The 17,029-nt window shown below is 41.5% G+C and overlaps 1 protein-coding gene across 1 annotated transcript in view; it reads right to left on the reverse strand.

The window, feature by feature from the left end:
• Positions 1-17,029, reverse strand: part of LOC138627577 (alpha-1,6-mannosylglycoprotein 6-beta-N-acetylglucosaminyltransferase B-like) — a 63,811-nt gene that overhangs the window by 22,207 nt on the left and 24,575 nt on the right. The window contains exons 6-8 of the mRNA XM_069710004.1: positions 15,944-16,111; positions 14,111-14,275; positions 9,279-9,448 (exon numbers count right to left, since the gene is read on the reverse strand). Of these exons, the coding sequence (XP_069566105.1) occupies positions 9,279-9,448; positions 14,111-14,275; positions 15,944-16,111 (503 nt within the window). The remainder of the gene's footprint in view (positions 1-9,278; positions 9,449-14,110; positions 14,276-15,943; positions 16,112-17,029) is intronic.

Genomic DNA, 17,029 nt, shown 5'->3' on the forward strand with positions numbered 1-17,029 from the left:
CCTACATGTTTGAACAATGAGAGCCCAAGGCAATTCATGCTCTACAGAGGTTGGGAATGAAACAAATACTGTATTCGTGGTACATTAAAGATATTTCATGAGGTTGCACAGCTTTGAGTGACTACTCGCTCGATGTTTTCATTAATTTCTGCAAATATTTTTGTAAATAGACATCTGTTAATGTCTTGTTTGGTTATGTACACATAGCACCAACATTCCCACATGATAATAACTGCCCCACACCTGTACACATTAAACAACCCTGGAAAAAATTAAGAGACCACTTCAAAATGATCAGTTTCTCTGGTTTTACTATTTATTGGTATGTGTTTGAGTAAAATGAAAAGTTTTGTTTTATTCTGACATGATTTCCTGTCAGTAACATCGGCAACTGTCTCACACGGAGGGGAGGGCCCCTACAGCAGTGTGTTTGTTTATCCCAAATTTCAAATAAAAATATTGTCATTTAGGGCATTTATTTGCAGAAAATGACAACTGGTCAAAATAACAAAAAAGATGCTGTGTTTTCAGATCTCGAATAATGCAAAGAAAACAAGTTCATATTCATTTTTAAACAACACAATACTAATGACTTAACTTGGGAAGAGTTCAGAAATCAATATTTGGTGGAATAACCTTGATTTACAATCACAGGTTTCACGCGTCTTGGCATGCTCTCCACTAGTCTTTCACATTGCTGTTGGGGGACTTTATGCCACTCCTGGCGCAAAAATTCAAGCAGCTCGGCTTTGTTTGAGGGGTTGTGACCATCCATCTTCCTTTTGATCACATTCCAGAGGTTTTCAATGTGATTCAGGTCTGGAGATTGGGCTGGCCATGACAGGGTCCTGATCTGGTGGTCCTTCATCCACACCTTCACTGGCCTGGTTGTGTGGCACTCAAAACTTTTCTTTAACTCTTTTGGCATGGTCAATAGTCACTTGTTTTTATTCCAATTACTTTTGAGGTACTACTAGCACTGTTTCTGCCATCCAGCTGGTCCTATTGCAAAAGGATATTGATGACCACAGCATTGGTTTTTATACTTTTCTTCATTAAATAAGATTTGGTTCAGGTGATCACCTAATCAGTACCTCATTTAGTAGAATCAGGTGTGCCTGTATTGGAATTCAACAGACACTGGAATGGAATGGCTGCCATACATATAGCGATGCTGATTTAATACAAATTTGGAATGGTCTCTTTATTTTTTTTCCAGAGCTGTATATTTAAGGTTACTGTTGGAAGAATCCTTGAAAATGATAAAAGTCTGCACTCATATATCGCTTTATCATCTTCATGGTCTCAAAGCGCTTTACACTGTTTCCCATTCACCCATTCACTCACTAATGAAGCTGCCATGCAAGGTACTCCCCATCAGGAATATATTCACACACACACACACATTCGCACACTGATGGTGCCATGCAAGCTGCCATCAGGAGCAATTCAGGGTTCAGTGTCGTGCCCAAGGACACTACGGCACGTGGACCGAAGGAGCCAGGGATTGAACCACCAACCGCTCTACCATCTGAGCCACAGCGTCCCAGGATGATGTGAAATACCTAAATAGCTGTTAAATACACGAATGACACTTCATCCACGTCCTACAGATGCATCGGGTGATGCATTCAATTGTATGTGTACATCACTTCTGTGTGCTGCTCTGTGTGTGAGTCTGTGTAAAATGTGAATTATGGCCTATATGGGCTCTCATAGTTTAATGCTGACGTGCATTAAAGTGTGGGCATGATGTATTATAGCGTACAGCAGCATGTATTACAGTGACCGAGTGCAGAACTGTACACGACTCTGTTCCTCACAGATTCACTAAAGCCGCGGCTGTTTGGAGGTTTAATTGGATATATGCAAATCCAGTGAAACTTTAAAGGAAGAGTAAAAGGATTAAAGTGCATTAAGGAGCCAGGAGTGTGGAAACAAAGGGTGGGTGGGGGCTGCACACACACTGTAACTCAAGCACACATACAGTACGGAACCACTGGAAGACACAAACAAGTCTATCTCTCCTTATCTCCCTCACACACACACACACACACACACACACACACACACACACACACACACACACACACACACACACACACACACACACACACACACACACACACACACACGCACACACACGAACGATTAAAGGATAAGGCTGGCATTATTTTATCTTTTTATCATTATCAAAAAAGCACTGAAAAGACTAACACCAGCAATGAATTTATCTGTGCAGCTGCAGTCTGGTCGAGCTCATTCCTCCATGATGTATAACTCCACTGTCATCCCATAATAGAGCCATATCATTTGTTTATTGCTGATAAACTTTTTTTCTCAGCAGTGTAAACAGGATTCAGTATCAGGAAGACATCACTGAGTGTGCTCACAATACTGAATCCTTTCAGAATAAATCACATGCTGTAATTCATCAGAAATGTAAATATTTTTAATACGTTTTGGATGATAATGGAGTTGGCATAGAGATCTAAACTATACGAGGCTTTGGCTGCATAGATAATAATTCTAAGTAGGATAAATTGATCTTTCATTCAGTTAAAAGTAAATAATGTCTGCATATCTTTAAAGACATACACAAGCAAAAACAGTATGAAAGTGAGCTCTGCAGAAAAAAACTATCTGGGTTTCACTGACCTGCCGAGAGATCAGAGGAAAAATTAGTTGCGAGAGAAGGAAAGCACAAAAGAAAGACGGCCAAGACAAGAACAAAGGTGCAAGACTTGTATTAATTTACTCCACTTGACAACCACCACTGGGAAAAATGTCTCCGTTTCACAGCTGGCCGCTGGCACCATGGCAACTCCACAGTTAGGGGCTTGAGAGAACGCCGGAGAAACAAACGAGTGAATGAGACTCCACAGTCGCACTGCATTACTTCTTAAAGGAAGGGCGCTTATGTCCAGCAGGGAGGGGAATTGGCTGAGGCAGATTTGCAAGCACATATGGGGGGCTGAGACTGCGAGCGAGGAGTTTATGGAGGGCTGCAGGGCTGCTGGAGAAAGGGCTCACAGTGTGGGGGGATGACATGGGCCGAGGGTTGATATGCCACTCTGTGTAAAGCTCGTCTGGCAGGAGGAGCGGGGTCTGGCATGCTGATCGTCTCGGTGAGACGGGAGGATCGCAGGAGAAGAAAAAAAAACCCTCAGAGGTTGTTGTTGTTATGATCTGAAGCATCTGAGAGGCCACTTTGATGTGCAGCATCAGGCTCAAATTTCATTTTAAAAAACCGCTACTGAAAATATAGTGGGTGTCACAAAACATGAGAAACACTTTTTTTGTCTCTTACCTATTCTAAAAAAAATTCAACTCTAAATAGATCTGCTTCTATGGACAAAAACATGACACAAACATCCGGGGAAAAAAAAAAAGGATTTAACTTTTTTTTTTACTCCCTAAGAGAGACTGTGGTGGAAATTCAGCACCTCATTTGTGGTTTCTCCCCATTTTCCCTCTTCACTTTCTATTCTTGAAGCATTTTCTGAGCTGTCACAACATCACAAGAGGACCTAATTCTCTTACTCTGCGGTAAACAGTCTCCTTATGCTGCAAAATAACATCAATGTTGGATGTGTGAGGACATAAAATCTGTGAAAATTGGTTTAAATCTCACTTGGCCTTTAAAAATCTTTTTTTTTTTTTTTTTTTTCCCAATGGCAATATACAGAAAACAAAAAAACAATGAGCGCAATGAGTTGTATTTTAGGCAACTAAATGCTCTGAGTAATAAAAATAAAGGAATATTACACAAAAGTAGACTGCAACGCACAAAAAATGTCAGTTTTAACCTCACCTTCCATCACTTTCCCTCATTGCTGTACTGACTGTTGTACCCTTATAATGTTATCTCACTGATGGCCTACTCTGCCTATTTTTAATAATGCTGCTGTTTTGCTTTTTTATCACAAACCATGGAAACATCAATCAGAGGACTGCAGGGTGAGAATGCATTAGCACTTATGGAGAGGCACAACCTAACACAAGTAGTATAATGGGGCTTTTTGTGGGAGCTTCAAGGTAAACAAAATGCTGTGATTTCAAGTTTTGTATTTCTTATTTCTCCCATCTTGAGGGTAGGCTGGTAGATTACAGACACATTTGACCTTAAATTTGACATTTGATAAATAATTTCTCAGGGTTACTGCTTCAGGCACGTCGTGATGTTTGCAGCAAGCACCGGGGTGAAATTACCTGGCGGTTGTGTTAATGTGCTCTGTCAGGTGCTCCACAGATCTCAGACTCGACATAACTGATAAAGAAACGCCATCTGCAATATGTTTATGCAAAGCATAGAAAAGTAGGAGAGCCTGAAATCCAACAAAAATAAATATTCCAGGGTGAGAAAGAAAGAGGAAGCGAGTGTGAGTGGACTGTGAGAGATGTGGTGGCAGGTGTAGCCGCAGTGTCGTCTATCCAGTGGTGGAGGACCACTTTTTTTTCTCTGAAAAAACACTGAAATATTGGTTTTCTTCAAATTATCTTTGGATGACAACACTATTTCGTGGAAGTGGGCTTGCATTACTTCTCTACTCTGCTGACAGAAATGTCTATACCTGACAACATGCAGCTGTCTCCCTGCTGTCTCCCCTCCCCTCCACTTTTTTCTCACTTCTCAGGTGTTGCAACAGCATGCTCTGTTGCAGGCTAATTACCCGTGTCAAGCTGGGAGGAGGTGAGGGGCGATCCCCAACCAGAAGTGACAGCTGTCTTTGTGCCGCCTAACTGCTGTAGGGGCCCTCCCCTCCGTGTGAGACAATTGCCGATGTTACTGACAGGAAATCATGTCATGGCCACTTCAGTCTCCACCTCAATTACAGTAAATCCAGGAGAGAAAAGAGACAGACTGTATTTCTTCTCTTGTTCTCTCATCACTACCCCTCCTCCGTTACGCGGATCTGCTTTTTACTCTCCTTTTCATGACTCATCCTCCTGTCAACAAGGTTCATGTTTCAAATGAATCTCTCCATTTTTCAACAGACGGCTGCATTTAATGTCTCGACCCTTGTACGATTTCTCATTCCAACATTACTAGGAGAGGCCGTGAGGAATTATTGATGGTTAATGTTTTCAGCTCAACACTGCAATTTTACAATATGGAAAGTAGTTACATCTTACCGTAACGAAACAAATGACACGAAAGTGCAAAGTACTCACCTGCAAATACTTCACCACAAAACCATTTGTACTGGCAGTGATGCAAATTTGCAAAAGTTGCAACACTTGTTCGATAAAAAGTTAGAATAGATTCGTGTTAGATTATTTTTCAGGAAAAATGTGGGATTCAACATCATCCAGTTATTCACTGTCCTGATAGCTGTTCAGTGATGCTGCTCCACACATTTTCCTTGAGATTGTTGCCTTTGCCATTTTAGCGTCCTTTGTCTTATATAAAGTGACCAGAACCCCCAAAAAACAAATATGGGGTAAATAGTATGTTGAAAGTAAAAACTAAATAGAAAATAAATACACACAATAGATTATGCAGGTTATAGGTTAAGACTTTAGTTTATGAGGGACTAAACATTTTTTTTAATGCAACTGTCTGAACTCTAACACTAAGAAAATACAGTGAGCATAAAAGGAACTTTAAGTTTCAAAGAAAAAGGTCTTCTGCAGTGCTAGTTTCCTACCAGTCTGTTGACCTGCTGCACAGTGTGGTAAACACGAGCTATTTCAGCTGCTGTTTCCTTTCCTCTGTGGCAAACATCTTTGGATTTCAGTGTGAATGATCCACAGATCGGCACATCTCTTTCAGAGCCACCCATTTCTTGTGAGACTCACATGTACTGTGTCTTCACAACATATTCTCCCTCATGTTAATTTGAGACAAAACTCAAAACAGGCTGCAATTTCTGAGAATTGCCTTCCAGCGACTTCACCCGGTTGTAAGTCATTTCCAGTCTTTCTTTTAGCTGCATTTCCTTTTCTTTGTGGTAGTTTCAGTCATAGTCTACTGATATATGCAGAGTTTCTGACTTTGTGGTGACTTGCAATTTTCTCCGTTTGATTGACATCAAACAGGCCCATGATAGCGGCTTCCTCTGCTTTCTTCACAGCCTTTGGACAAAAGCCACATTTTAGAAAAGCGGCAGTCCTGCAGTGTTTCATCGTTTCAATATGTGGGACGCTGGACGAAGGATAAATGCTATGCAGTCCCACAGAAGGTGGGAAACCTGGTCACCCTAGTCTCAAATGGGTGGCTGGAGACACAAACAATCAACAGGACTTACATTGTCAGTAGGAGCACAACATAATTAGTTAATGCTCATGTGCATGGTGTGAAAGCACTGAAAAATGTACCTCCTTCCAGCCATGTAATATTCGCACTCTGCATGAAAGTACTCAGGACAGACAGTTTGAAAAAAAAAAAAAATATTGACTTCCCAATTAATCGTGAAAAAAAAAACAACAACACAACAACACAGCCCCAGTATCAAAAAAAACTTTAGATTGCAAACATTTGCTAATTAGCACCAAGTAGCAACCAACCATAAATTCAGCCATTGGTTTGTGAATTGCTGTTCTGAAACCTCAGGTTCAGCATTTCACCACCGTCATCTTGCTATTTTGAGTTTTGACTGACCATAAGTGACCATATTTGGTCAGAAGTGACCAAATCTGGAGGAGCTGGGGAGGAACGAGCCGTGGATTTGACTCGATCTGATTAGTTAGCCGAGGACACTACGCCCGCCCACTTAAAAAGAAACCTGTCACAGGCTAATGGAAATTAATAAGAAGGAGGGACTTTAGCATTTAGCACCATTATGACGTGTGGAAAAAATGTATTGACTTGAAATAAGTTGAATGGGAGTTTATGAAGGCTTTTTGGAGCCAAATCCGAGGGGCCCTCTGTGGTTTTGCAGTTTAAGGCACTTTTGCATTGATCTCACTTTCAGACATGGAAGCTTCATCCACCTAAATATTGTACAGTCTATGATAAGCACTAAAAACTAAACTGAGGCTGATATATATATATATTTCTACTCAAAAACACGAATGACCGGAAAAGGGCATTACCAAAGTCTAGCAAACATAAATGTGGAAAATCCATCCAATTATGAATATATTTTTTTTAGTGTGTCTTGATCTACCAGGAAACACAGGTAAGTAAAATCATCCATCAAGAAGACAGGTATCACTGTTCTCTGACAAAATCTAGATGATTTACAAGGACGGTTATGCCATCTGCTGCTGTTCTGTCTTCTTTGTCAATCACTTTATCAATCGTATTTAAGAAAAGTAGAGAGAGGGGAACAATTACAAACGTATACTAATTAATTCAGTTACTACTCCCAGGAAGGTGTGATCACTGCATCCCCTCGAGAGCATTTTGCAGTGTGTGGGAAAGGAAAAGACTCGAGTGGAGCATCTGCAGGGACAGTAAACGCACATTGTTCACAGAGAGAAGTCTGGCTGAAGATGCTACATCTGAGGAGAATTGATTGTCTGAGCAGGGCAGTGGAGGGAAGACGTGGGCCAAAGTGACAACACAGCAAAGCCACCAGAGAGCCTGAATGTTGCCAATCAGAGGCAATTATGTGATGCAAACCCCACAGCCCGACTCCCACTGTAACTAAATTCACAGTGTGGCTAAACTGTCCATCAGAGGGAACGCTGAGCATATCAACAATCCTGTCAACAGAAGAACCACAGCTCTCCATCCAGTGATATTAAGCTGCTTTCCGAAGCCTGGATGGAAAAGTGTTGAGTAGGAAATGTAAATAGATACAAGCCTGAGGGAATCTGTGGGAGCACAACCCACATAACGATCTGTCAATTTAATAGCGTGTGGGAGAGTACAAGTACAGGATGGAGAAAAATGTTCTCTTTTTCTGTTCATTAATAGTCAGAGAAAAGGGATTTATGGGTGTTCGGCATCTGTCATTAACGGGCCAATTTTAAAAAGTCATAAAAAAGAGTCGTACATAAACTGGGTTGTATGTTTTGGGTTTGCAGCCAATGAGGGAATTTGATCAGAGCGAGATTAATCCATTTTGAGTTCATTTCCGTTCCCTGTTATAATTTCTCAAAGGTTGAACTTTTGATTTGTTAATGACTAGAGACCAATATCAGCTACATCAGTTATAGAAACACCAGAAACATCTCAACTCTAACACAATGTTCTCACACACACACACACACACACACACACACACACACACACACACACACACACACACACACACACACACACACACACACACACACACACACAATACAGAGCATATTCAGCTGTTTGTTAGGATTAGCCCTAACCTTGGCTGCTGTTTACTTGTTTGGAACTTCTGCATATTTTCTAACCATTTTCTGATGCCTCTCCCAACGGGGACAAACTGCAGTAATTCAATACACCCTGACACCAATTAGTGGGGTAAGTAATGGCGTGGCCAGCAGAGGCATTCCCAGTGTGCCTTCCCACCTCACAGCTCTCACTGGTCTGTTCTCATCAAAGCAGCTTTTCTTCACAGCCTGAAAATTTAAGATCAAAGGGCAACACTAACCCATCAATGCCCCACAGGAAAGGAACCAATGAACATTATCATCTGCATGTCTGGACTAGTGTCACACCACCCTCTGGGGGAAAAAAACATCAGGTTTGGTTTTGTTATTTTCCTGACCAGCAAACGGCAGGACTGGACTCGTCTGCATTCTGAACTCCTCTTATAGCACCCTGCCGATGTGACAATCAATGGTCTTTTATTTTTTAGAAGAAGCCAACTTGTCCGAGGCACGTTCCGTCTATGTGTGTGTGTGTGTGTGTGTGTGTGTGTGTGTGTGTGTGTGTGTGTGTGTGTGTGTGTGTGTGTGTGTGTGTGTGTGTGTGTGTGTGTGTGTGTGTGTTCACCAGCATAAGCACTGTATTGTGATGACGAGTGACAAGCCAGTTATCAGGCAGTGAGCTGCAGCAGGAAGGAGGTTGTGGAGATGCTGTCAAGCCCTCAGGCTGAAACAGCACTGCAGCGGAAGGAGAGATAGCTTATCTGTGTGTGGCCAAAGGTGATCGAAAACCGTGTGTGGGCAACAGCACTGCGACTGGGCTGCTGATCACTTACAGAGCAGCCAGAAAGAACAACAAAGGATTTTCATGCGGTAAATAAGCTTAAGAGACTGGCTAATGGTTTTCAAGTTTATCATAAGGTTTAGAGTAAATCATACCGTGACACAAAGATGCATCTTCGACATCGACTACAGTGGTTCTGCCCACAACTTCAAAATAACGCGAGAATTAGAAGAGAATAAGTCCAATTTCTACTTACCCATGCAGCTCCTTGAGAGAGACCGAGATCTTGAGGTTGTGTCCGAGAACATGAAGGGCTGTGAGGATGTCAGCCCATTGCACCATCTCACCCAGAGGACCTCCCTTCAGCACCTTGGGACTGAAGACATCCCCGGACTCCTCCGTCAGAAAGCCCACATGGACTAGAATCTGAATGCAGAGGGGAAAAAGGAGTAAAGTCAAGGCAAGAGATGAGGGGAGCGCATCACAGCTTAATGTTTTCTCAATGCAATTTTATGCAGTTTTGTTAAACCGGTCTGCTCTGTTGCTGTACAGAACAGGCCTTCTTTTCCATCATATTTTCACTTTTATTCAGACAATGTCATAATTGTCATGTTTTAAATATAATTGAGTATCTGATGATTGAAAAAAAAGCAGATTGGCCTCATATTCACACAAATGCAAATCCAAGAAATACAGTCAACTGTGCATGAAGTTGAAATGAAAACTGACCTATGGAGGACTAATTGATATGCAGAAGGATACGTGAGCAGTTTAATTGCTGATGGGGAAGCGTTGAATTCCCAGGTTGTTCTATATTTCATAAAATTCGTTTTCAACAGATTGCAGCTTTTAATTATTTGTATTCCTCAATTCCTTTTGTCTTGAAAACCCTTTTAAAAAATGTATTTATTAATCTTTTAGACTACACACATATTCAACAAAGTCATTAATAAGCAATTTACATACAGCTTGCATGTTGCTGGTATTGTCTTGTATCAATCCTGTAATCCCTTTAACATTTCCTACAATGCTGACACAAAGCTGTTTGAGCCACAAAATTGTTTAGCATTCAGAGCTGCAACCACATATGAGCCACTTATATCAGGAGTGAAAATCACAGCAATGACAGCAAAATTTAAGTTTGGTCAAGGACAAGAGGAAGTTGTTTATCTGAACATCACTACTTTTGATGCTCACACATTAACAGGGAGAAATAATGTAGAGAAATAAGACATAATTGGCATAGTAACTTTAGTAGGTCTTCTTAAAAAGCAAAGTGAAAAAATAAAGCAATACTAAAACTGCTAATTTTCCTCTCAGCAGCCAGGAGGCTGAGCTCGGGTCTTGCAGGTGTTACAGTATGTTCCCTCAGTCAAATGTTTTTTCCATCCTGTCGGAATTATGTTTATGGTTATGATTATGTGTATAAAAAGATGAGTGATTGGGTTTACAGTCAGATTGAGGTCAGGTTAAGCAACTCAGAAGATGACTGGTCGGGGTTGATGATGAGAAAAACCCATATGAGCAGGTAAATAGTGTTTGATGCAACACGGGCATCAGCAGGAGGGTGACAGACAGGAGACAAACTTGCACTAAAGCCAACGTAACAGGCAGATAGTGTGTTGTTGGCAGTGATAAATAAGGACCACAATAGCAGTTACAAAGTTACAGGTATGCTGTTTAAAGTGCTGCAGCTGACCAGTTAACTAGCGATAAAGACTGCAAAAACGTCTGTAGTGCACCGTTCCTGAGCGAAGGTTTCCTGTGGATGCAGAACAAGACCTTTGTTCATCTGCCAAGTTAGAGAAGATGGAGAGTTTAGCATGAACGCCAATGTGACTCATTCATCATTATGTTTGAATACAACCTTATGGAATATGACCATCACATCACTAATGGCTCATAAGTAACCCAGCCATCACATGAATGTCAAGTCAAATGTATTAGAGAGTTGTGTGTGTGTGTGTGTGTGTGTGTGTGTGTGTGTGTGTGTGTGTGTGTGTGTGTGTGTGTGTGTGTGTGTGTGTGTGTGTGTGTGTGTGTGTGTGTGTGTGTGAAAATATGGGTTCCTAACTCGCAACACTAAGAGCTCAGAGCACAGTAAGAATGGCCAAACAAAGATGTTCTAGTAAACACCGCTCGTCCATATAAACCAGTCTATTTCTGTTTTCTCAACAGCACTCAGTGCTTCAGCAATGGTAGCCTGCGGGGTCTGGTTAATGGTCAGTAAGCATTACTGTCAACACACCATTACAGTAAAAACAAAGCCCTCTCCCGGTGGGGAAGAAGCAGGCGATTGGGAGGAGTGTAATGCTATTAACAGGCTTGATTAAAACAGGCTGATGAAAGGAACACACACACACACACACACACACACACACACACACACACACACACACACACACACACACACACACACACACACACACACACACGCGCTGCCAGGATACTGTCGGCTCATTTACAAAAAGCAAAACTCTAGATGAATTCATTTTATTTCTTACAGTTCATTTAAGCGTTTTGGGCACCAAACCTTTTTTCAGCTCCACAGAGATTTCGGGAGGGCTCTCTACATCGTCTGAATAAAAATATGTGATAAAACTAAGATCTAAATAACAGCATAATGAGATGCAAACCGCCATAAAATGGCACTGTGCTCTATTAATACAGTGTTCCATAAGGACATGTACATGGCATGCATGTAAATGTGTCAGAGATGAATGGAGCTTCAGGCAGAAGGAATTTAAAACCTCATTTGTTTTTTTTTATAAATAATGGTATGCAAATGATGTAGTTGCTGTATATTCTTCCATGTTGCGCCGGTCTTTAACAGTTGTTGAGTAGACAATATGTTTATCTTACGGTGCTCACTTTCATTTCAGAATACAAAAAATAATAATAATAATAATAATAATAATAAGGATGTTAACAGAATGTGATGTAAGATGAGGAACAGGAAAAACATAATTTATTCTGACTTGAAAGTGTTCACATTATTCCAAGGTGGTTTGTCCTGGTTTGAGGTATTATAGTCTAAATAAGCTCCTTTTGTCATATTTGTGTCAATTTGTAGCCAAATACAGATACAGATACAAGCAATCTGTACAGTCTACGGCCCTGATCAAATTAGCTGAAATTGTATAAATTAGGGTTAACATTGGATTTTATTTAGATGTAACTGGTAGCGTTTATTTTTGCAGGTGATGTTGATGTATTTTATGTTTTCAATTGCCTATTTTCCTCAGTGAGTTGATTAAACAGAATTTTGATCTTGACAGCCACCATTTGGCGTTTAAAACCTGGTTATTTTTACTGCTGGGTTTTGGACCAAACAGATTGGAGCAGCCTGAGGCAAATATGTCTGCCGTCGTCCCACAGGCAGCAACAGAAGTTAAACAGAACACAAATCACCGCATCATCAATATACAAAACAGCCACAGAAATGAATGAGCAATCCAGATGAAAGTACAAGCAGTTGGGAACTCTGAGATGGCTGGATGGAATACAATATACGAAGGCAGCTCTGAGACTGCGCGGCACCCTGACGTACATGGAGCAGAAGGAAGGTGTAACCCTAATGAGTAAGTGTGACAAATCACGTCGCTTCACCCTTATCAGCTCCTGTGTTACACATTTTTTTGTGAGCAGTGGTTCGCGTGCGCCTGCGATGTCTTACGTAGCTGTAAAGTGAGCAGAGTGCACATCAAAGTCTGTGACAAATTATTGGGGAACAGAAAGAAGCAGCAGGGAGACAAATCCAGTAAGTAGGAGTGGTGGGAAGCTACGACTGTGTTACTGTGGGCGAGAAATTTGTGCGTTTTCAATGCGTAGTGAGTAGGCGTGTTGTCATGTTGGAGAACCCAAGCACCGTTGCGCCACAGTTCAGAATGAGTGAATGGTTTTCCTCAGAACGTCACAGTAAGACTTGGTGTTGACAGTCCGACCCTGGGGGACAAATGCATGGTGCATCGCACACTCACCGCACCACAATGTCAAAGAAAACCCACCTGTTTGCGCTCCTGACCCGATGCACCTTTTTCTGTTTTGAACAGTCACATTATGCCCGTCGGAAACAAAATGTCACTCAAAACACCTCTCTCGGCTCATTGCTTCATTGCCGTAGGCTTCTGAAGCACTTTAGGGATCTCAGTTGCCGATTTCTACAAATTTGACACAAAATTGTATGTGCTCCCTCTGGTCACGTCTGCAGAGAAATTGCAGACCACAATTCACAAAAACGGGTGTAATTCAGGTGCTAATATTTAACAAGCGACAAAATATGTAACACTTACTCATTAGACATAAGTGGTAACATAAATATTTGTGATAAAGACTGAACTTTTAATGCATGTATCCTAATATGCCATCCAAATTGCTCACGTCAAGGATGGTACATAAAATCAGTTTTTAAGTCTAAAAGACTTTTAACATTATTTTCCCTATTAATTTCTTAGAAGTTATATTATCTTTCAAAGGTTTTAAAATATCCACTAGGAAGGATCTAATGTAACCAACATCTGTTACAGCAGAAAAAGCTGTCTGACACTTGGTGGAAATGTCCCTGAAAATGTCAGTGGTGAAAGCGCACCAAAGCTAATCAATGCCTGCTAGAAGATTCTGTCATTATCTGCTCATGCCTGTAACTCAGTATTTGGGTGATTCACACCAAGCAGCCAAAGATAAAAGAGGAAAATATTAGTCCAACAAAATGTCATAGCTCTTCTGCTGCCATAATAGCCTAGCATGTGGGCATTAAATGACTATCTGGCATTCTCAGAAATGTTTGATCGAATACATTCTGTGCAGAGAGGTTTTTTCTTTTTTTTTTCTTTAATGCCAAATCTGATGGATTTTTATCAAATTAGGAGCTGACGAATACTGTAGGTTTCCAGAGTTACAGAAAAAAAAAACAAGAAAGAAAACCTGTTGAAACTTAGAAACACACTTTACACACATCATCCCCAGTCTGCTGCAACCACAAAACTTTGAAGAGATGACGCCACAACACAGACTTGTTCCCGCATCTCATACTTTCATTCTCCAGTATGTGCAGGAGCAGATTTGTGTGTGAAAATTCCTCATATTCACCCTCTTTTTTTCTCTCCAGTGGTTGCGGAGCTTGTCATCGAGCCGTCGAGCGGCGGAGGCCCACTGCACTGCCAGCCTGCGTATGCGTCTCTTCATGAAGCTCAGAGATTCCTTCCCGGTGCCCACCTGCTCCAGCAGTGTCCCAATGTCATACTGGAAAACAGCCTGGATAAAAGGAGCAGAAAAAGTCACTGCAAAGGATCACCAAGTGTAGAGTACTTCTGATTGGGCCTCTTCATAAGGTCGGCTGTTATTTCGATTTTTAACTGGACCTGAATCAGAAGAGGAGAGATAATGAAAAACATTAGAAACATTATAAGGCTGTTTTTTTACCAGTGCTACTACTTTCAGTGGAGGTGACAGCCCGTCATACCTTGTTATCTGCAAGTACCCCGGGGCTAGGCCCCTCAGACTGCTTGCCTGAGGGGTTTCTGGATTTTCCTCATAAATAGTCTGCTCTCATTTCACATTTCCTCCTTTGCCCACTGTACTCACTGCAGCCCAGTGCAATACCAGTGTGTGATTATTAATCAATGGAGTAACTGCATGAGGGAGCACAGAGGGCTTAGAAATATACACAAGAGAAACTGATACACACAAACACAAACTGTCTGTTTCTCAAAACACGTATACACAATAAAATAAACTAATACTCTCTGAAAGACAAAATCAATATGCATAGCTGAACTGTACTCTTGCAGTGCAGGTGGATTATTGCTCTCAAGTGAAACTTGTGAGCGCCACGGCAAGATGCAGAGTACCGTAGGGAAGCATTAGGATTAGTGAATTCAGGCTGGCAATTAGAGCAGAAGGCAGAGCTGCAGAAAGATTTCACGTCAGGGCCCATCATGTCGGCTGTACATTACTCTGGGGAGAAGCAGGGAGGAGGGGATAGAGTTGTACGGCTGGGTAGACCTTGTGGGATGATACTAAGCTTCATGCGTCATGTGTTGGTGTTCAAAATAGGAATGAAATGATGCAGGGAGGCAAACAGGAATGAAAACTGGGTGACAGGAAGCACCCTGAGTGAATGTACAGCTTTTTTTGTTGTTGTCATTTTCATCTATTTACCTCCCAATTTGCTCATAGATCAATTCAGATTAATAGCATGGTACCTGTCACTGGTTTGAGTTGGAGAACACTGTTGGCTTTCAGAGAGGCTGCACATGTATATTGACGGCCAGCCAGGTATATTTGGTGATCCATTTTTTTTTTTTTTTTTTTTTTAAATCAATTGATTTTTTTTTTAACATGTCCAAGAGAACGACGCTAGCAATGTGATCGATTGAGTGGATAATCTCCCCTCGCTCCCCTTTACCTGGTTAAACTCTGCCCTTCATGAAACACACAGAGATCAGAAACGCAGTAGAGATTCTCACACCTAGCTGAAAAGAAACGGGTGCTCATAAATTAGATAAATAACAAATACTTTTAATCAGAACGCAATGGTGTGAATAAATGTTACTAAATATGAGTAGCTCTCGGACACTTTCATTTTGTCAAAGTAGCTCTCAGGAAAAAAGGTTGGAGACCCCTGGTCTAGACTGTGTGCCTCCTCAGTGGACAAACCAGCTGACTCACTTCTTCTCCTCTGTTGCACAGGTGTCAAAACAAACCAGCAAGGTTCTCTAGTTCAACAACAGCTGGAGAAAGGTAACATCCACGTTCTTGCTGCCTGTGCTTTACAGGGATTGGACTTATGTCTCTGCGGTAGTCGGCACAAGTTTTACCTCTAAATCACACTCTTCCACTGTGCTCTATTCCTATTTTGCCCCTCCAGCTACTGATGTTGTTGTGAAATTAAAACAAATGATTTTTGAAATAGTATGTTACCTGTCTCTTGGGGGGAGGCTTCAAGGTGGGTGTAGCAGTCTGGTTCCTCCAGGCCAGCGGGGGACAGAACCACTCCACCTCACTCAGGTAGACGAGAAAGGAGCAGTCGGAGCCGTCAACACCATAGAAGGCATAGCAAGGGTCCGAGGTCCAGCGAGCTCGCATCCACTGGGAAACAAAGACCCAATCTGTTGTCTCTCAAACAGGTGAGGTATATTCTGAGGGTATTACTAACGACTGCATCTGTACTGTCATTTTTTACTTTCACAGTTTGACTTTCATCTTCGGTTTGATGCTGCTTTGTAGTATAATTGGTCTAAGCTCCTTGAATGTAAAAAATAGCTTTCTGAAACCTGTCAACTGAGAGTTTCCCACGCAGGTGAACAGGAAAATGTCCGCAGACTGATTTTGTTGTTGAGGTTCAGGGCACGGAAAATGTTCCCATACACTGTTCCCTGAGGTAAGCTGTTATTGAACTGAACTGAACTCCTTCCCAGGCATCATGTCCCACTCTGTTTTGGTGAGATAATGCAGCATCCATCTCACTCCCCCAAAGCTTGGATGTCTGTTTTCTGCTGACAGAACAACTGCTTTCTGTTCAAAATCACCTGAGATGGAAAGGTTACAATGTACAGACCACACAGACTAGAGCTGCCTCTAACCTGCACGTTACATATGTAGAGTACATTCATCCAGTGTGGGCCCAACTAACATATTCATGGTCTACTTTTTGCGCATATGTTTTTCTATGATGTCTGTTTACATAAGCAGTAGTCAATAATTGCACACCTCTTAGCTGCAGCTGTTCCAGCTGTTATCACAGATCTCTGAGCAACAGCAGTCTATTAAAAAAACTGTGACATTTCCAGGCATTCAGTTTATGAAAAGAAACCTTTTCCAATGTTGCCATGTACCTCATAATGCAGGATTTTGTTTTACATTTGTATTTTCTTCTATTGCTACTGCTACTATTTTAACTAACCTGTTTTAAACTAGCTGTATTTCATGCACTGTAAACAGTGTATGACCTTATTTGCCAGAAAATGTTTTCGCTCCGGTAAGCCAGTTCTCCACGAAGAGCTTTGA

Source organism: Brachyistius frenatus, unplaced genomic scaffold (assembly GCF_029030835.1).
Source record: "Brachyistius frenatus isolate BFR_SWC_R1_liver_20210118 unplaced genomic scaffold, ASM2903083v1 Contig_88, whole genome shotgun sequence".
Classification (NCBI taxonomy): Eukaryota; Metazoa; Chordata; class Actinopteri; family Embiotocidae; genus Brachyistius; species Brachyistius frenatus.